General features: G+C 36.9%; 1 protein-coding gene across 2 annotated transcripts in view; it reads left to right on the top strand.

Annotated features, from left to right (window-relative positions):
- The window catches only part of IA-2 (tyrosine phosphatase IA-2), a 775584-nt gene that overhangs the window by 355382 nt on the left and 398345 nt on the right, over positions 1 to 21857 (top strand). For both annotated transcript variants that reach the window (XM_081741273.1, XM_081741272.1), the window contains exons 16-17: positions 1101 to 1187; positions 20300 to 20385. In XM_081741273.1, the coding sequence (XP_081597399.1) occupies positions 1101 to 1187; positions 20300 to 20385 (173 nt within the window). The remainder of the gene's footprint in view (positions 1 to 1100; positions 1188 to 20299; positions 20386 to 21857) is intronic.

Genomic DNA, 21857 nt, shown 5'->3' with positions numbered 1-21857 from the left:
ATTTGATATTACACTTTATCTGTATCCTTTCTCTTACAAAAACAACATGAAAATTTGATATTACACTTTATCTGTATCCTTTCTCTTACAAAAACAGCATGAAAATTTGATATTACACTTTATCTGTACTCTTTATCTTACAAAAACAGCATGAAAATTTGATATTACACTTTATCTGTATCCTTTCTCTTACAAAAACAACATGAAAATTTGATATTACACTTTATCTGTACTCTTTCTCTTACAAAAACAGCATGAAAATTTGATATTACACTTTATCTGTATCCTTTCTCTTACAAAAACAGCATGAAAATTTGATATTACACTTTATCTGTACTCTTTATCTTACAAAAACAGCATGAAAATTTGATATTACACTTTATCTGTATCCTTTCTCTTACAAAAACAATCTAGTTCTATCATTTTTTTCTGAAAATATAGGTGGAATTATTTCACAATTACTTATCATCTTTTCAAGTGTAGAATATCATCCCTTTTAACACTGCATAGACGTAGTGGCTTGTAGTATTGTACTTTCCGCCCTCGCAACAAAAATTTCTAGGTGCGCCTCTGATCACTAGTTTTACCTTCTTCAAAAACTTTTATAGCGAAAAAGTTCTTAGATAAGTCTCGCATCCAATTGCACAGTTAGTTTACAAATCAGAATGACGTTTACAGTAATTTGATATCTCAACCAGTTCCGAAGATATGAAAAACATAGATAAACTATATACTGCTTAAAATGACGTAATTGTGAGAAATTGTTGTACAAAATTAAAGATTGCTTTCGTCTGGTTGTATAACATTACGGCAATAGTTTCTCGTAGTTGTAACTACAAGTTCTGGCGATTTCGCGGCGTGCTTGACATTTGACGGGATTCTGAATCGGGGAGGCGAGATCTATGAAGTTCTAGGTGAGAGGTAAAGACCAGGAAGATAGGAGAATAACACAAAGAATGACCTGGGAGAGATGAGTAACCTCAAAACTAAATAATGAACTTTTGTTTCTCTAGCGATGAATTTTGTAGATACCTGTATGTATATATAAACCATAGAGTTAGTTACATCCGTTGTTAAAATAGTTAATCTCATCTTTTCAGAGTGAAGACATGGAAGGAAGGAGTCGATATCATGCACCTAATTGCAGAGTTGCTTGATTTGCCGAAGGATACCTTCCACAACATCAGGTAAGAGAACTGAAGATAATATTATACGAGGCAAGCAAGGTTGTAACGTCTAGTATTCGTTCAGAAAATGCGTATTTGACAAAATATTTACAACGTATTTAGTGTATTTGTTGACGTAATTATTAAGTCAGGATATTAGCTTCTGCATCCTACAGTCATAGAATTCTAGCGTCTACTGCTGGAAACTGAATTTCAGCTTCTTTCTTGATCTCTTGATCGTCGTGGAAGTGCTGTCCAGAAGGATGTTTCCGTAAGTGAGAACAAGTACTTTGTGAATATGCGCTGGACAGTATAACGGAGGATCTACACACTCGACGGGATTCTGAATTGGCGCAGGCATTGTAAACACGTGATACTCGCACTAGAGCCGTTCTATTTCAAGTGTGCCCTCGGAAAAAATTTGAAACATACTTCGGCCTCACCCCCACAACCCTCTTACGGAGGAAAGCTTCCCTTTGCATTAGAGAAATAAATGAACGATCTCGGCTGTGTTGCGAATTTGTCATTCAGTTGTTTGGCCGTGGCGAGTGAAGATCGTAGGCTACTTAGAATGGCTAACAAGACAGTGCATAGCGGAGCCCGTGAAATAATTCAATGTGACAATCCTGTCCGCAACCAACTATTCAAGAATCTGGCTACAGCAAATTGTCCCTCTTTTTTCGAGGGAGGTACGGGAAAACATATATCGACAGCAGCGCTACCAGGGACCGAGCCGCGAGAAGGAGTGGAAAGATGACAGTGAATCCCAGTATAGCCAACTTACGCAACGAAAATATGATTTTTCCCGCATACAAAGGTGTAACGTTACTTTCCGGACATGCCTAGAATAATTTGAAAACTAAATAATTTATTTATATTGTGTTTGGAAATTAAAACTAAAGTTCAGTTCATCCTTCGAGCGCTCACGGCTACTTTATACACTTCCAAACATAACGTTACTCATATCGTCCCTTTGTTTGCAAAGTGTCGTATCTCAGATTTTCCCATTTTTCAGGAGAGTGATTTGAAATGTTTCATCTATTTCACTTTCCTCTTACGCTCGTGTTTACCAACAAATATTTACTAATTTTTGGTACATTGTAGTCAAAAGTATATTCGTTAATATCACATGTTCAAATTATATAATATTGGTATATCTAGCCATAAGAAATGTGTTATTTGAAATGTATCACTTTGCAAAAAAGAAAATGTTTGTTTTATAAATGAGTTACGTCACTGTGCATAGTTCTTAGGATATAGGAATAATGCAAATTAAAGTGCGAAAACTGTAAATTTGTCCATTTCTGTACATCTAAGTTGCTGTATTCATCTTTGATATGGATAAGTTATAAAAGATATAAACAAACAATAGAACCAGAAGTCTTGTTTCTTTCGTTAATTACAGTAATTAAACATGTTTATGAAATCAATAGTAAAAGAACAAACTAATATGGCTTATAATCTTTCACCAAAAAAAGGAAACAATGTGGTATGAAATAAATACTACAAATTAACACTATTAAGTGAATATGAAGCTGTATGCAGGAAAAATAAAATTCAAGACAGCGTCTAAATAATGAAATTAAAAACAAGCTATCGTAAGTAAACTAGAGTATAACTTAAATGAGTACAGTTAATAGCACTTCAATACAATACTAAAAATTATTGAACTGTATCCATAAAATAATTGGCAAAAAACAGTCCTGAACTTAACAAAATTACAAAAAGAAAGAAACACGTTTTTGTTTGAAACCATCCTAACGGTCGAGGTGCAAGTAAAATTGCTGGTGCTCATACATTTGTATGACAGGGGTCCGTTGATCAGAGATATTATGTCTCCGTATTTGTCTTGGGCGACTTTCGGCTTTCGGAAGTTAAACTTTCCGACCTTAAAATCTTTTACGTTTTTCTTTAGGCGCTTAACTTGAATTTCCTTGTGGTCTAATTGTAGATTGCTGGTTTTGTAGAAAATAGTTGTCGGCAGTAATGTAACTAAGGGGGAGGGGAAAGCCGGGCTCATGCTACGGCGCCGAATTGGGAGGCCCAAAACTGGGCAAATATTTATTTTCACTATAAGGCAAGGGAAGGAAATTTAGCAAACTAAAGATCATTTAAAAAATACCTCAGAAACTTAACAGGACAACAACGGCTCTCCAAACTTAGGATCATATCTATAGAAAGTAATTTAGCTTCAAAGCTATCTTTTGAGGACATTGTAAAAAAACCTTCTGCATCCAAAAGAGCCCGCAAACTTAAATTTTAGTTCCAGCATTTTGAGTTTTCATTTAACTTACATCGATTTAAGAAATTTGCAAAATGTCCGAGTATAATACTTGAGACAACAGATTGGCTGTTTGTCATAATTAAATATTATGTTTTAAATCAACAGACTGCTGATTCATTTTATACATACGCACATCCGGATATAATTCCAGAAACATTGTGGTTTGCAGTGACTATGATAAGACTATAAGAATGTGTCAAGCATGCTACTCTTAGATTATAAATTGCCAATCAACTACTAATAAGTTTGGTGTTTTATCTTGTACTAAAAATTAAATAATGTAATGCAATTTTGAAATTAAGTTTTCACTTGAAGAAAAAATGAAATAGGAGAATTACTGTGTCATGGCAATATCATTTTCTAGTTGAGGATTGTTTTGGTTTGGTTGGTCAGATGAAGGGGGGGGGGCGCTAAAGCGAGTTCTTGTCCCTGGTGATAATTAGACTAGTTGCGTCGCTGGGTTCCGGTAACCTCTTAAAAGCTCTTATTTCCATTATGTTCTTCCAGTTTACGTCTTTTGCATTACTTCCCTCTGATTCTCGAATTTGTAGAATTCTTAAGTTCTTTAGAAAGCTGCTTGAAGTTGAGAAAGTCACTATGCTGTAGTTCCACTACCTCAAAAGGCTGCTTTCTACGAACTAGCTTGATCACAGGGACCAATTGTGAAGGCACATAAATATTTCCTGCTTGCTTAAACAACATATTAAATCAAATTACACAAAAGTGAACACACACACACACAGACACGCAAATAGAAAGTCGTTTGAGATACGACTCTGTGTGAACAATAGAAACCTATCTTACTTTTTCTTGCAAAATGTCGTATCTTGAGTTACGGTAGTTAGAGAAAAATTTAATTATCTACAAGTGAGATACGACGAACATCAAATTGCTTATTTCACAGTTATATTTAAGAATTTAGATACGGCTATTAAAGAGAATTACAGAGCTCCTAAAGGGAAATTCAGGACTGGTCTTAACTCAAAAATCTTTTTTGTACGACACTTTGCAAACAAAGGGACGATATGTAAGGGAATTCTTGAATAGTTATACATCATCTGGCTATTAGAGCGAAAACGGTAAGAGGTGATGAGAGTTAATTTTAGCTCGGTCTTCTTGTCTAACTCAAACAAAAAAGAAACAAAGCAGAAATGTACAAGGAAACAATGTGTCATTTCCAATAGTTTGTAGATAGTTTCTCTAGTGATATATTTCCCTGAAAATAACACTTGGTCTTATGGTAACTTATTTGCGCGAAAGATGCATTGGGCTTATTTCCAGGGGATGTATCTAATTTAGTTTAGCTCACGTCAGGTAATTCATGCAGGAACGCAGATTTAATTTCCAAAATGTGTTTAAAATAAGCGGAAATATGATACATCTGGCAACACTGTGCCTGTCAACTTAGAGCATAACAATGGCCGTCTGCGTTTCGATTGGATGTTGAGTTCTTGGAAATAAACGTCAAAATACCGGTATACTAATTTGCACTCACATACTAAGCTAACTAACTATAACTCTGTGGCTCAAGAAACCCGTAGATTCAATGCCGCATTCACAAAAGCTCTCCAATGACTTCTGTCCTTAGCCAACTGGGTCCAGTTTCTACTTTGTATTCCTATTTCTGCGATATCTATCTTAATATTGTCGTCCTATCTGCGTCTAGGTCTTCCTAATAGACATTTTCCGATTGGATTTCCAGTAAAATCTTGGAATTGAAGTCTAGTTTCTTCCATTCTGACTACATAACGTACTCACCTGAGCCTCTTAGACTTGGTGACCCTAACAATGTTTGCTAAATCGTATAAATTATGTAGTTCCTCGTTATGAAGTTTCCGCCATTCTCCATTCCCGTTGCTCTTAGGTCCGAATATTCGTCTCAGGATTTTGTTCTCAAATACTTTCTCTACGTTCTTCTCTCAGAGTAAGCGACCATGTTTCAGAACCATATAGAACAACAGGCATGATTATCGTTTTAAGCTTCAAATTCCCCGACAGAATTTGCGGAAACGAAAGATTCTGAACTAAATAATAACACGAATTTACTATAATGCGTGATATATTTGTATTAAATACTACAGTACTATGGTTTATTTACTGCAGTTAATAAGGATATTTGTGTAGATGTTGTTCTATATGGTTTCCTATGTGCACGCGTGCATCAAAGTATGTGTGTATCAGCGACTGTGCTTGTGTGCTGGTCTTTTGTCCCTCTTGGAAAAATTCCTGATAGATTCCCTGAATGTAACAATTATTAATATGCTCTCTGATTATTGAGAGAAACACGTAAATTAAATTTCGTTGAGAGCTTTATCGGGATAATAACTATCTATCTATCTAAATAAATAAATAAAAATAAAAGTGACTATGTTTGTGACGTAATAACTCTTGAACCCCCCGACAGATCAAATTTTCAACATAGACGAGGTTCGGGCCTGGGATTTTTTTTTTTTTTATCATTTCAATTTGACGGTGCAACTTACGGGAGGAGGAGGAGAAAATATTTAAAAGTGATGACCGATACTAGTGTTGAATCCATACTTTTCTGAGTCGCTGAGATAAACAATAACACTTTCGATGATGTTTAAATCCAAATTCAGCCCAGCAACTTGGCGGAGGGGAAGAGTGATCGAAAATGACCGATATTAGTGTCGAATCCATAGTTTTCGGGGTCGTTGAGACAAACAGTAACACTTCACATGCCGTTTAAATCCAAATCCTCACCTTTATGTCCAAAATGAAACATATTCTCCTCGTGCGAAGAACGGGTATTCTTTTAGTATGAAATAAATTTAACAATTTCTCTTATTTTATGAGGCTCACAATAAGAAAAGAAATCACACAAATGTTTCCTAACTTCTACTATACAACTCGAGATTAAAGAAAAAAAATCGTAAAGATTTTAACGCATTTTATGGACATCCGTGCTTCAATATATTATTACGTATCTTAGTGGTCAGCACGAAGCAGCAACTGAGGACGGGGCAGGAACTAGTCCTTGCATGAAGCCTATTGAATGCTTCTCTCCTCTCGATAGACTTGTAGATGGCGGATGAAAGCACTTGAGGGTCTTTGTGGCGGAGGGTTGAAGCAGTGAACGGATGAGGAACAAGCTTTTAGGAAAATGCTTCTGGACCTCCAACTACCGGAGTTTCTTCCTTTTTTAATTTTTTTTTCATGTTTCCGTCTAATAAAGACCTACCGGTCTGGAGCGAGAGCCCCTACTGTGTTTAATTAAAACGATATAATATATGTGAGGGAGAGACGTATAAACTTAACAATGCTCTTAAACTTTGAACGCCGAAGGTCTTTTCATATATTTCTATTTAAGTCAACAAGTACACAATGACCATCAGATAAAAGGATGGATTGTGCTTGTAACGCAAACTATATTACAATATTTACCACCCTCCGAAGAGGATATCCTCTCCTGGCTTCAATAAGGTAAGAGGCAATCATTGAAATCACTGAAACTCCTCCTCTGTTGTTACCTCAAAGCTGATGTTGTGAACTCCTCAACGTCCTGGAAACTCTTAGGTTATTGCATTTACACTAGAACTCAATGGGAACCGGAGCTACCGTATGTTGCCGCAAAACTGGGATTCTTGTATACGAAAAATATATCTTTTTAAATAATTTTACAGAGTTTATATAAGAATTACAGTACAGTATAAACAACGTATAGTACATTTTAAACTAACCATTACTGCAATTCATACACAATATGGCGATATATTACTAATGTTTCTTAGATTTCCAAATTATGCTATGCTAAATCTTATAAAATGGCTTTGTCCTTCTGTGGGTCCAGCATGAGTTACGGGGTACCTGGACGTATTCGTGGTTCCTCAGCGCGAGTTTGAAAGTTAAAGGTAGAAGAGGTGAGACACAAGCCCTATCTGGTTTTCATAGATCCCCAGGTTCGGTTGGTCTCTGCAGGTTTATAATCACACTATCGTGAAATTCAGTAATTTGGTGTCTTACCCAATGTAAAGATAAGCTTGCTCTATAGCGCTCGGGTGCTAACATTGATAATGCTATACCTATATGTGTAACTGAGAAACATGCACGACTTGGTCCGGTAGCGAAATGGGCGTATCCAATTGCCTTTTTGTGGTAAGGGTTATAATACTCTACCGCCCGTTTGATAGGAGGTTGGGTATGGATGATGGTGGTAATCCGTATCAGGTCTATCCCACCAATGATTATGTGTAGTCGCGGTACTTCATTCCCCGCGAATCAGGCGTATCCTGATCAACCAACTCATATACCAGTGTTAAAATTTCACTGTGAAAACATTCAGTTAACATAGGTAACGGAGGTGTAACCAACTGGTGGCGGTGAGGTCATAAGTTGTAAGGAACTCACGATGAAACGGTCTCTGGAGATAAGGGAGGGCCAATGGGGGCCACTGGGGAGGGCCAATGTCTCGGTATCCCTTCGAACATCTCTTCAGATGTCAACAAGTATCAGAACAAGGAATGTAAGAGAAAGCGACTATCTTGTATTCAAACCAAACCGGAAGTAGTAAAATCAACCATTTCCGATTTCAACGTTGATCAATATAAAGCAGAAACGACAGTACCTAGCGAGAAGTGATGTAATGCATCATTTGGTATGGCATTTCAACGATTACATTTTTTAAAAAATATTTTGTTCATTATTAGTTTTCATGTTCTAAGTTTCAAATTCAAATTAAAAATTTCATTGTATATGAATGAATACATGGTAAAGTCATTGACTTCACCGTCACGATATGAATAATCTATGACGTTTTAAAATGGAGAATAATGTTTTAATTCTTTGTGTCATATAATTAGTGTTAGAAAAAGAAACAAGATCATAATAATCACAGATATTTTTCCATTGTTGGCAGATCACTAGCCGCAATTGAGAAGTTTCCATGCTCCCCTGTCTTCCGCTAATCATTTCGTCTTTTGTTTTCATATCGTCCATTAATTGTAGTCTTCTTGGTCCCCTCGCTCTCTTTCCTGCCACAATACCCTCTAGCACGTCCCTCCTGCCGTCTGTCCTTCTTATCCAATGTTCTAAGCAGTTTCTTTTCCTCTTCTTAATAATATCTAAAATTGGTCTTTTCTTCTCTACCATTTCTAATACGCTCTCATTTGTTATCCGATCGACTCACCTAATTCTTTTCGTTCTTCTCCACACCCACATTTCGAACGCCAGGCGTTTTCCACCATTTTTGCGTAATGTCCATGTTTCTGCCTCATACAGTACAATACTCTACACGAAGCATTTTATGAGTCCTTTTTGCCAACTCTTTATCCAAGGATCCGTTTTGCTCTATAACAATCAACGTTAAATCCGGAAATGATCATTCTCTACCACTTCCTGTTTGAACTTCACTTTGATAAGCGAATTAGATCTTTAACTTTTGAACCTCCAAGTCCTCGCCAAAATTAATGGTGATTCATCGAATAGTTAATGAGATTTTTCTGTTTCTCAGATGGATACACTGACAAAGCCTAAGTATAGACATAAATTTTCGTAAGGTACACATGCGTTAAAAATTACATGAGAACACTATCCTCCTAGGAACATATTCTGAATGATAAGTCTATTTTATTACTGTTCCATCCCAATTAGCATTCCAAGTTGCTGTTTCCACCTATCCATCATTTTTCGAACCTTGAACTATTATGGTTGCAAACTTCCCGAATTTTATCTTATTTTAAAGATTTTCATTCGATTGTCTCATCTTCCAAGAACCGAAGAACACCAAGAAATATCATTATTTCTTTTCAAAATGGCGACCGAGAGAGTTTGGCTGGTTCTCAACTCATTGTTGACCGAAGCTCAGCCCCGGCCCTCTAAATCGAATAAACGACAGGCCTGATTAGCTAATGAAACTTCAGTGTACTCTCTTCTCCTAACTGAGGAAACCTAAGTTTCGTGGAATGCGGTAGCGGAACCGGAAGTGATTTAATGAAGTCGGCAATTGGTATGTAGAAGAGATCCGGTTTGTATTTCCTGTTATTAATTATCAGGTAACAGCTTGCATCCTTTTGTAATCACTCGAAGCTTTCGCTTACAAATGCAGCGCTTGCATTGCCGCGCTTGTTGTTGTTTCAAGATAGCAAGACAGGAGAAAAAATGATAAAATTTGAAACGTGATAAACATAATGAAAAGTAAATTCCAAAATTTAATTTTAGCTAAAAAAAATATTTACCAGTATAGTAAAAAAAATACAAGTACACTGAGAAAAAAATTGTAGGTGGCGTACTTCAAAAGATAGGTTACATGCGTAATTCCTGTAGTTTTTGGACTTAACGTACAGCAAAGGTATAACTGAAATCGCATGTTTTATAATACTTTCTGTATAAGTGTTCCATCTATACGTACTTTCCGTATGAAACAATGTAGGAGGTCAGGATCTCACATACAAATGGACGTATATAACATATAGCTGACGAAGTTAACGTAAGTATATGTATGTGATATACGGAAAACTGTTAGATGTCAGACATCCTGCAACGGCATTGTGTAACATCTAAGGGCAGTGCCTATGTAACATATGGATAACGTATGCTCCGTACTGATTTCTATAGTAAGAAAATATAAGCAAATATTGTACAATATACCGCTGTCCGGAGAACGGCTTTTTCTCTGCGTATTACATTTGATTTCCATCATGAAATGAAATGAAAATTCCACTTTTACGTCCCGCGGTTAAAGCATATGATATGGAGCCTAAAAGACATGGATGATTATTTGAAGTCAGGCGTGTACCCAGAAATTTTCGTTGAGGGGTCCAGCCTTTGGGTTGAGGGGGTCCATTACTACAGGGGTGCCCACAAGGGGGGCTATGACGCAAACTGCGTCATGGAAATATTTGGGGTGGTTAAAATCTATATAAATATGTTTGAGGGTGTGTAAAAATTAATCGAAAAGATTTTTTTTTTCATGGAAGAACACCTGCGGATAGACAATTGAGGGGGGTGCGTCATGGACATGAGGGGGGTGGGCACCACTGATTACTACATGCCACTACGTCTATGTAGTATTACTCTGTACCCGATAAGTAACTGAAAAATACTTCCACCTATATTTTCATTAAAAATGATAGAACTAGAATGTTTTTATAAGAGAAAGAATACAGATGAAGTGTAAGATCAGATGTTTATGCTGTATCAATCATTTCCGTGTTAAACAAGAATAGTTTTATTAAGAAATATACAAATATATGTTAGGAAGTTTTTTGGGGCGGTCCGGACCCGATGGACCCACCTGGATGTGCCCTCAATTGAAGTGTATGATTTACGAAACAACTAGTGGAATCAGAATATACGAGTAAACAAGAGAACCCCGAAAGAAACAAGTACACGATATTGTTAATCACAAACTCACGTGGTTTGGATTCGAGCCAGGAATCATTCATACTGGAGGTAAGGGCTCTACCACTGAGCCTTCGTTCCCCTCGATCTGCCTCTCTTAACTAAATTTAACGAACTAATTCTATGGCCTAACTCTATGAAGTAACTGTATGGAATCTGGAGGTTCAATGCCGCGTTAACAAAAGCTCTCTACTGGCTTCTATCCTTAGCCAACTGGGTCCAGTTTCTACTTTGTAATCCTATTTCCGCGAGATCTATCTTAATATTGACCTCCCATCTGCCCCTAGGTCTTCCTAATGGTCATTTTCCGATTGGTCTTCCAGTCAAGACTTTGAAAGCGTTTCTACTTTCTTCCATTCTAGCTACATGACCTGCCCACCTAAGCCTCCTAGATTTGATGACCCTAACAATCTTTGGTAAACCGTATAAATTATGTAGTTCCTCGTTATGAAGTTTCCGCCATTCCCCATTCCCGTTCCTCTTGGGTCCGAATATTCGTCTCAGGATCTTGTTCTCAAATACTTTCAGTCTATGTTCTTCCCTCAGGCAAAGCGACCATGTTTCGGAACCATACAGAACTACAGACATATTTATCGTTTTGTATATTTTAAGCTTCAGATTCCTCGACAGAATTCGCGACGAGAAGAGATTTTGAACTGAATATTAACACGAATTCTTTGGATGTAGTCGACATTTAATTTCTTCGTGAATCTGGTTTTGGTCTGTTAATATTGATTCCAGATATTTGAAAGTATCCTCTTTATCAAAAGTATTATTCGATATTTTAAAGCATCCATAATTTGCCGTATTACGATGCCGAGGAACTTACGTATATTTAGTTTTCTCTGTATTTACTTCTAAACTCATGTCCCTGCAAGCGTTTAATAAGACCTCTGCATTTCTTTTTATTGCTCTCCTATCATCCCCTATTAAATCGACATCATCAGCATACGCCATAACCTGGTGAATACCATTCAACTCTAGGCCCTGGTTGCTATGTTTAATGTTCTTTATAGCAAATAATAATGGCGACAACGCATCTCCTTCTTTCAGGCCATTCTCGACGTGAAAACTCGTGCTTCTGTCTCTCTTAGTTTGCACAAATTTACACTGGTAACTATTCATAAAGCTTACCTCAAAATTATTCTACCACACACTTACTATTGTAAATTTGCAATGTTATTCTCAGTTTTGGTTCTCAGTAAGTATAAACTTACTCTTTGATGGAGGCTATGGTGACTCACTGGTAAATCGCTCATCTGTAGTGCTAGAAGTCCTGAGTTCGATCTTAGGCCAAGTGACTTTGTGCTGCACATCATCATAATAGGTTTTCTTGAAACTCTCCAGTTTACTCCTAGAGTCTTATTCCACAATCAGTCACTAAAATTACTCCTTCATTTTCTTTTGTCTAAAGCGCATAGATGTAGTTGTGGGACATTAATTAGAAATTTCGTTTCATAAAGTTTACCTCAAAATTGATGCTAATTATATGCCTTAAAATTATACTCTAAAACTACCATAAATTTTGGCACACAATTACTACTGTTATTTATATAAATTATCTTTAATTTCCCTGTCAATAAGTATATTCGAAAATAACCTGTGTTAGACCAGTTCATGCACAAAAAAAGTTTAAATTTTATCTGGTAGATGCCAAACCGCTGGGACATATTTCACATTCTAGCGCGGAGATCCTTTAGGACGGATTGGAAGCAGATTTCGCCCAACTGATACCAGGGGCGGATCCAAGGGGCGATCGGGGCAATTGCCCCTCCCCCAGAAGAGGAAACTTTCTTATTTTATATATATAAATAAAACCCATCCCAAAGTTTGGAGCCCTTAAAAGTAGCAGTATGATAACCCACCGCCCCCTACCCCTAGAAGTCGGTCCTGGATCCGTCCCTGACTGATACAAAATTTTCCCTAGTTGAGTGTCCAACACCTATGACAGAAATTACGAGATAACATTTATTTAGCTACATTCAAGGAAGTCCCAACCACAGTTGTTTTGTTCATTTGCTTTTATTCACTTTTCCTTTCGCTTTTTTTACAAACAAATACACTGTCACCAATTGATGCAAATTATATTACTTTGAACACACACAGAGAGAGACACACACACGCACACACAATTGCTATTGTATTGTTTTATTTCTGAAGAAGAAAGAAAAATTTAAGCATTTATATTGGTCAGTCAGTCAGCGCTGGAATTTCCCTGGATTTTCACTTTTATCGAAAAAAAACCTCCCTTTTTCCTTTTTAGTAAATTTACCTTCTGATTGGAAGCAATTGGTCCAATGGACTTAGGTCTGGTTGACATCATACAGATGTCAATCGTTTGCATCTTGTAACTGTTATGTCGAGAATGATTGTGCTAGATTTTTTTTAAAAAAATCTTTTAGTACACCGACTGTATTTGCAGTGATACATCACGAATTCTTCACAAGTGACCGACTATATTGACTATTGTAGTGACGCCAGTAACATATTACGGATTCTCGACAAGTGGTCAAGTATTCTATCATTTTACTGTAAAATTACAGGAATATACATCGGGACAGCTTTAAAGGGTTCTTTCCCCAACCACTGCTTCTTTTCACCCCCACAACCCTCGGTTAGTCCTCACGAACGTGTAAACTGTCACTGCTCTCAGTGTTGCCGTACCTCCGATCCAATTCTGTAGTTCAAGTCCGGCAAAATAAGGAGAAAGCTTTCCTTCCTGTTTTCAGTTAAGAGTCTTCATCCCGGCGAAATTAAAATACAGCTAATGTGATATCTTCAAATAGATAAAAGATAATCGAAATGTGGAACAATTGCTCCCTAGACAATATTATTTTACATGAGAAACCATTATCACGACTCACTTATCTGCTTTCGATTTCGAGCCATTTTGAAAATCGGCATTTATTTTCGCGTTTCTAAACGGCTGAAAACGGAAATCCACTAGGTGACTCCTGATAACGGTACCTCACGCAAAATAATATTGTCTAGGGCGCTCTTGTTCCATATTTCAATTATCTTTTATCTATTTGAAGATATCACATAATTACTGTCGATGCAACATTGGATTTTAGCCAGAAGAGATCATAAATCTCTACCACGCGTTGCGGAGACTAGTTAGCGGAAGGTTTAGAGGGGTGGACAGGGTTTTCAGAATTCTTGGAAAAAGAGCTCTCTAAGTATGACCCAAAGTTTACACTGACCCCGTTCTTAAATAACAATCAATTATATTAAAGGCATTCATCAGTTTTGCCAGACGTTTTACTTTTTTCAAAATATTGAGAAGAATACAGAATAAGACACTACCTGCTGAATTGTTTTTTCTTGTCAAAGAACGTGCTTTCAAATCAACTATGGTGTCATACGCTTAGACTGTAATCTTAGCAATTGTAAAGATCATTTCAAGAATGATTAAAAGATTTACTCTGAGAAATTATCATAATGTCCTTTTGATTTCTTTAACATACTAAAAAAAGAAAATCTAATGATCATCCTTACACTAATATTGACTGATAAATGTCAATTATTATTTAATATATCGTCATATTCCTCTATTACAATGTATTATACGTAATACGAAAACGACTTCACTACAGTAATTTTGACAGTGTTTTGCTTTAGTTTCACATTATATTTTAAGTGAAATTAAATTAAATGTTTCAAAAACGACGACATTCATTTTTTTAGTTTAACGTCCCATGAGTTATATCCTTTAGGCTAAAGGAGACGGATGATTTCATGAAAATGAGTGATTGTGAAATTAGTTTTGTGCTCTCCACACCGGGAATCGAAGCCGGGACAACATGTACCAGAAGTATACATACTAGCCAAGCTGGAAGGACATGTAACCTTTCAGTTGAGTTGAGTTGAATTTGAGTTTAATTCCTTTTCAGCAGCGAGGTTATATGAGACAGGACTTACTGATTAACGTGGAATCCGAATTAAACGAGCTCTCGCCGGGAATCAAACCCAAGTCCCCCACGCCAAAGGATGTAACCTTTCAGTTTAACCTCCCACTTTTGTGGCACTCCCTAAAGGACATAGAGAGTAATAAAAGTGGAATGACTGCTAAAGAATTTGCGAATGAGAATGAGGGAGGAAAGGAGACTACTTATGAAAACCACGGGGACGCGGTGGCTCAGTGGTAGAGGGTTCACCTCCGGTGCTTGGGGTCCCTGGTTCGATTCCAGCTCGCTCCGTATGGACTTTGTGGGGGACAAACACCGTGCTCGTGGGTTTTCTCGGGGCTCTCCCGTTTCCTCCCACTTTCTTCATTCCACCATTTCACCCATCTCTCATCATCACCGTCTCCTTTAGCCTAACCGGCATAAGCGTGGGACGTAAAACTTAAAGATTTCGTATCATTTCATTACCCATGAAAACCATGGTGTCTATGTAAAACTCACATCACCTTAGATAGCGAAAAATTTTGGTATGGATTCAGTACTCCTAGATAGATTATATGACTACGTTATCATTCTGTTGGCTTGTTTCGAAAAAGTGTACAGCTTTTTCAGTCCAGGCACCTTGAGTGAATTTTTTCCTGGATTTTTGTCATTCATACCAGGCAAATGCCGGGATGGTACCTGACATAATGGTCCCAGCCACCTCTTTCCTTCCCCAATCTTTTCTTCCTTCCGTTCATCGGATAGTGTGTTCACCTAGGACGTCATCTCTCATATTCGTGACGGGCTAAATGGCTATAGATGCCGACAGCCTAGAAATCTAAATCTGCTATTCGATTGGGTTGGAGTTAGAGTTAAGTGCCCCTTTGAGCACCGAGGCTATAAAGACGTTGTCCTACAAATTAGCTTCGGATGAGAACCATATGCTTCCACCGAGAATTCAATTCGGGTTTTCCCACGTCAAAAACACATTCACTAACACGACGAGGGAGATTACCATTTTATTAAAATTGGATGGTTTCAATGTTAATCACCATAGAACGGAAGATGTTAGACTTTGGAGATAATGAGAGATTATTTTTAATTTAAATTCAGCGCCACAAGACTTTGTTCTACAATCTCCATTAGAACTCGATTAAGACCGGAAGTGGTAGAAATTCACAATTTCCGGTTTTAGCATTGATCGGGCTTCAGTGCGAAAATCTTTTATCAGTATGGATTGAGGATCTCAGCTTTTATTTATTTTTTATTGAAACCGGAAGTGGTACAAATCTACTGCAACCTTCGTTTTCAATATTACGTAGTTTACATAGGCCAAGGACTGGAAGAGATAGCGAGGAACTGTTTTTAATTTAGACTTAGCTTCCCAAGAATAGGTTCCACCTCCGATTTTGCAACCGGATGTGATAGATCTATTCCTTCCGGTTTTAATACTGAATCTAGATAGATTGAAACCCAATCATAGTTTCAGAATATGAAACGAAACTATCTTTTCGCCCTCCACGCTGGTATACCCGTACTGGCTAAGCGCAAATCTTTGATGGACAGTGTTTCGGAAAGGAAAGTAAATGAAATCTTTGAGTTTAACATCCCATGATGATGGCTGTTATGTTAAGGGAGACGATGATTAAAGGAAGTGAATGATGATGGAAGAATTGGTGGAATGAAAAAGTTAAAGGAAAGGAAAATACCTTGAGAAAACCCACAAGCACGATGTTGTCCACCACAAACTTACTTGGTCGGGTATCGAACCAGGGAACCCCCGCACCAAAGATAAGCGCTCCGCCACTGATTCACCGTGCCCCCCTACAGTGTTTCGGGCTGGAAACTATTGGTGCGGGGTCGCAGAGGCTCAGTGATAGAGCGTTCATCTCTGTTGTGTAAGGTCTGTGGTTCAATACCAACTCACGCCAAGTGAGTTTTTCTTGTGAACAAAAACCGTGTGCTTGAGTTTTCTGGAAATTCTCCCGTTTCCTCCCACTTCACTCATTCATTCAACCATTTCAGTCATTATCACCTCTGCTGCCTAGAGTCCCTGATTCGATCCCAAGCGGACAACATCGTATTCTTTAGTTTTATTCGGTATACTCCCGTTTCCTTCCACTTTCTCATTCCAACAATTCTTCCATCATCATTCACTTGCCTAAATCATCCGCCTGCCTCAACATTTATCGGCATTTATTTTCGCGTTTCTAAACAGCTGAAAACGGAAAGCCACTAGGCGACTTGTGATAACGGTACCTCACGCAAAATAATATTGTCTAGGGCGCTCTTGTTCCATATTTCAATTATCTTTTATCTATTTGAAGATATCACATAATTACTGTAAAATTAGCGGTATTTTAATTTCGCTGGGATGAAGACTCTTAAGGGACAAAATCATGGAATGTTAAACTGAAAGATTTCATTTCAGTCATTATTAGAGATGCGCACGAGACAAGATTTGTGGCTGTCTCGACTCGAAAATGTGCTGTAAAAGTGATGTCTCGACTCGAAAATGTGCTGTAAAAGTGATGTCTCGACTCGAAAAATGTATATTTCTCTATTGGAAGAGCCGTGTCTCGACTCGAATTTTGTCAGGAAAATCCTGTCTCGACTCGTCTCGTGCGCATCCTTAGTCATTATCATATTCATCGTCCCCTTTAGCTCACACGGCTTAACTGTGGAACACAAAACTGCAAGATTTTGTTTTACAATGGTACGGACTCCATATTAAACTGTAGATCCTCGTCTCCCATAGCGTCGGTGCTGTAAAGGGTCGCTAAACTTTAACAAGCAAACTAGTAAATAAATAATTATTTTCGAGGAAAACAAATATTTGTGTCGGCTGGAATTGAACCGCAATATTCAATATTTCTTTTTACTAAATATTTCTCATTTTCATACACTAGATTCATTTATAAACATGCATATACATCACAATATCTAAACTTCTTATATGGCTACACGAGACCATATATATCTATATACGAGTTTATCAATGTATTATGCTTTATTTTGTATCTTATATGTAGATAGTTATCGATGGTGCATGCTATGTTATCATATCGATTTATATTAATGAAAGATGATTTTCCTGAGGGAATCTAACCAGATGGAATGGTCATCTGATTCTTTGTTTAATTTTAAATCAACAATCTAGCGTCTCTTTTTTTCACTCCAGCAAGAGAGGAGGGGAGGAGGGGGAGAAAAAGGTGGAAATGTGGAGAGTACGTTGGAATGAATTTCTTGGAACTGTCCACTTTTATGAAAACATAACATATTCTCTGTGTTTCTCATCAATCTCGATCCAATTACCCAACAACACGCGGCAACCTGTTTTTATTTACTTTTTATTCGTCTGTTATCGGAAAGAGAGAAATTATTATGAGGAAATATTTTTCCTGTTTGTAGAGTAACTCATATACAGTAAATTATGGTGTTCAAGAAAGAATGTTATAGATTTTTCTTCTTTCTTTTTATTTTTTTTCAATTATTAGTTTACTGTGACAAGTAACAAATCGAAATATCCATCCTCATAGGATGTAATTTTCCTTTACGAAGGTTATTTGAACTGCATGCTATCTCAAACATTGAGCAAGTGCATCAAAAATATACTTCATATTATTAGTTCGTATCAAGAAAAACAAACGGCAGGCACGTATCCAAGGGGGAAGGTCCGGGGGGTCCGGACCCTCCCCCTCCGAGATCAGAAATGAAAAAAAATAAGGAGGGATGAAACGAAATGAAAAAAAGAAGAATTAGCGTTAAAAATAAAAATAAAAAAACTACAGGAAGCTTTTTGGTTACTCTTTCTTATGAGGAGATGTATATTACTTGCAATACATGGTGGCGAGGTGAGTGGGATATCCTGGAAGGGTCAGGGAATTTGAAATTTCTTGAAAAGTTCCGAAATTCTCAGAATTTCTGCCACTAATCAACAAGATTTCAAGCTTCCAAAAGCATAGCGCCGTTGTAAGCATAGCGTGGACATTTTTTATCATAATTTTTCGTCATCGCATCCTTGCAGTGTCAAACATGTTATTTCAAAAACAATTTTCTATTGCTCCTTTTACCCGTCATTTGGAACAGTCAGTAGTTAACGGAATAATAAATACAAACATTTATGTGGAAAAAACTTGTTAACAGTTGATTCAACAGAGAAAGGAACGCACGCAGATACTGTAAAATATTTTACAAGATATTATTCAGTATGTACTTTTTATAATATTGAATATGTACTTTTTTATAATACTTGAGATTATAATGAAAGAAAATTGTTATATTTGAATGAACAGTGGAAGGACGTAAATATTGTAAAATCTTTTTCAATGCCTTTTTTATTCTTTTACTCGAGATTTTTTCACAGTTTGTTATTAAAATACTTACCAACATATCCTCATTTTATTGTCCTAACAAACCAATATATGTTGATAGTAAAGTAGTTTAGATTGATCGAGCTCCTGGACTTTCAGTATTTCTTGCCCCCCCTTCCCCGTTACGAAATCCTGGCTAAACGAACCAATATATGTTCCAGTAAAATAGTTTTAGCATGATCGAGCCCCCGGTGTGATGACCACAATATTTCATGTCACGGACCCCCCCACTTCACGAAATCCTGGCTACGTGCCTGCAAACGGTTGTTTGAATTTAACAAAGAAAATTTGTTCTTCACTATCAAATTGTTTGCCCAATCGAACTTTGTTTACCGTGACCCCCCTAATGCAGGGTTTCTCAATCTGGGGGTCACGAGAGGGTTTCATGGGAATCTCGGAGATAAGCGGAAGATGAATAAACTGACCAAATTTGGTTTTAATACATTCGCTTTTAGAGAAGTTATTGTATCCACTATATACAAGAAATGGATTCTACTATTATAGAAATAGATGAATATCGTGAGATCTCCGCAATAGGTATATTAAAAATCCCACACAAGCTTCTTACAACCAGAAATTATAAGCGGCTTGCTGGCAGGAGGATGTGTCAAAATGGGGGTCGTTGTAGGAATTAGATTGAGAACCACTGCCCTAATATGTTTAAGCAGTGAGGTGGCTTGTCTCCAGGTCTGATAGGCAGGACATAATGTTCCGTACGAGTATTGCAATTAATGTTTCTGAAAAAGGATCCTTCATGAAACAAAATTTTAAATATTATTCGTTCATATTGTTCGATTAATTTCCATAGTTAGGCAATAAAGTTCCTGGAGGTTCCTGGAGGTAAGTTAAAGGAATGCATACAATGATCACATTTCAGATAGCCTTGAAAGAAGAAAAAGTGTTGGTGGCCCTGTAAGATTTTATGGGTAGCCTTGTAAGAAAAGAAAGATGTTGGTTATCTAAGATTTTATAGTAGAAAACGGTGGTGGCGATTTCATGGGTCATGCCTTATGAGACATGAACCTACAGCTTAACGTGGGATCCGAATCATATGAGCTCCCCGGGAATCGAAACTCGGGTCTTCCACACCAAAGGTGGGTACGCTGCGAGCTCTTATAAGTAGATATTAAGGAAACATAATTTGTGGTTATAATTCTCGTTATTTTCATATATGCTGCACTTTTAAAAACATGAAATAACTAAATATGCTTTTTGTTTTCGTATTTCCAGGGTCGAAAGAAATGACGTTATCTTCAAAGTTCGGCCTAACGCTCAAGGACTGAATGCAAGTGAGGTTGCTAGAAGAGTGGGAGAAGGTAAGTTATTTCGTATGATTTTAGTCAGTGGCGGATCTTGACGGAAGTCTTGTTGGTAAAACATTCTATCTCTACGAAGTAAGGGAAGAAGACTTATTTAATGCAGTAATTCTGGATAAAATACATATTAGGTAAAATTTTCTTTCCTTAATTTATGGGGGATAAAAATATGGTTTTACCGACATGACTGCCCTCAAGATCCGCCACTGATTCTACTCCTTAACCAAATATTTCATTGTATAAAGTACAAAGTTAAAATTCAGTGAAGTATATTTCACTCAGTGTTGCCAGAATTTTAAGCTTGAATACTTGTATCAATACCTAAAAGTTCTTGATTGTGAGAATTGCATTGTTGTATGACATTACATAGTACAGCACTTTAGTTTTAAGAACAAGGCAATGAATTTTCTTTATTCACGGTAGGGGTTAATTTGGCATGACACTACCTCCACAATTACCTAATCATGTACTTTCAGGGGGCAGACTACTAAATATTTTTCAGAAGCGAACAATTTTTCTTTTGACAGTTTTTCGTAAGTGAAAAGGGATAATGAAATGTAACTTAACTCAGTAATAGATAATGTTATTCTACATCCGAAAATAGGGATCGGAAGAATTTTCAGTGTTGCCATCCATAGAAATTACAGTGTGACCAGAATTTGAATTACTCAAAAAGCTAGGTTATGGCACCGACTAGAAAAATGAACTCAACGGCAATTGTTGACTTATCATGCTGTCTGTGTTCCTTGTTTTCAACTTTTTAAATAATATTTGTATTTTAATTCTACTATTTATTAAAAATTATTTATTTTGTACTCTTTATTACGAAATAAATACAAATATTATTTAAAAAATAGGTAACAAGGAACACATACAGCATGATAAGTCATGAATTACCGTTGAGTTCGTTTTTCTAGTCACTACCATAACCTAGATTTTTGGGTAATTCAAATTCTGGTCACACTGCAATTTCTATGGATGGCAACACTGAAAATTCTTTCGATTCGTATTTTCGGATGTAGCATAACATTATCTATTACTGAGGTAAGTCACATTTCATTATCTCTTTTTATTTACGAAAAAACTGGCAAAGAAAAATTGTTAGCTTTTGAAAAATATTTGGTAGTCTGCCCCTTTAAAAACAATCCTCTCTTTTGTGCGTATATTAACCATGTGACGAAAAGTTCAAGTCACGAGCTATAGAGGAGACATCATGAGATGGTCCCTGAAGCTTCTTTCCATGTGCGGAGGAAAAATACAGCCCTTACTTTGCTGCTAATGTTACCAACCACGGTCACTCTGTTTTACACCATAAAGAAAAGTTCCATTATACCGGTAGATGCACCGAAAAACATGAGTAGTGGCAACGCCGCACAGTGGGGCGAAAACGCAAAAAGCTGGCCAAAATATGATAACTATATTCAGATTAAATGAAATTTAGTATTAAGGGGTTATTGAGGTTGCTGATTACG

Source organism: Thermobia domestica, chromosome 15 (assembly GCF_964235325.1).
Source record: "Thermobia domestica chromosome 15, izTheDome1.hap1.1, whole genome shotgun sequence".
NCBI classification, from domain to species: domain Eukaryota; kingdom Metazoa; phylum Arthropoda; class Insecta; order Zygentoma; family Lepismatidae; genus Thermobia; species Thermobia domestica.
This window is presented reverse-complemented; position numbering and strand designations above follow the sequence as displayed.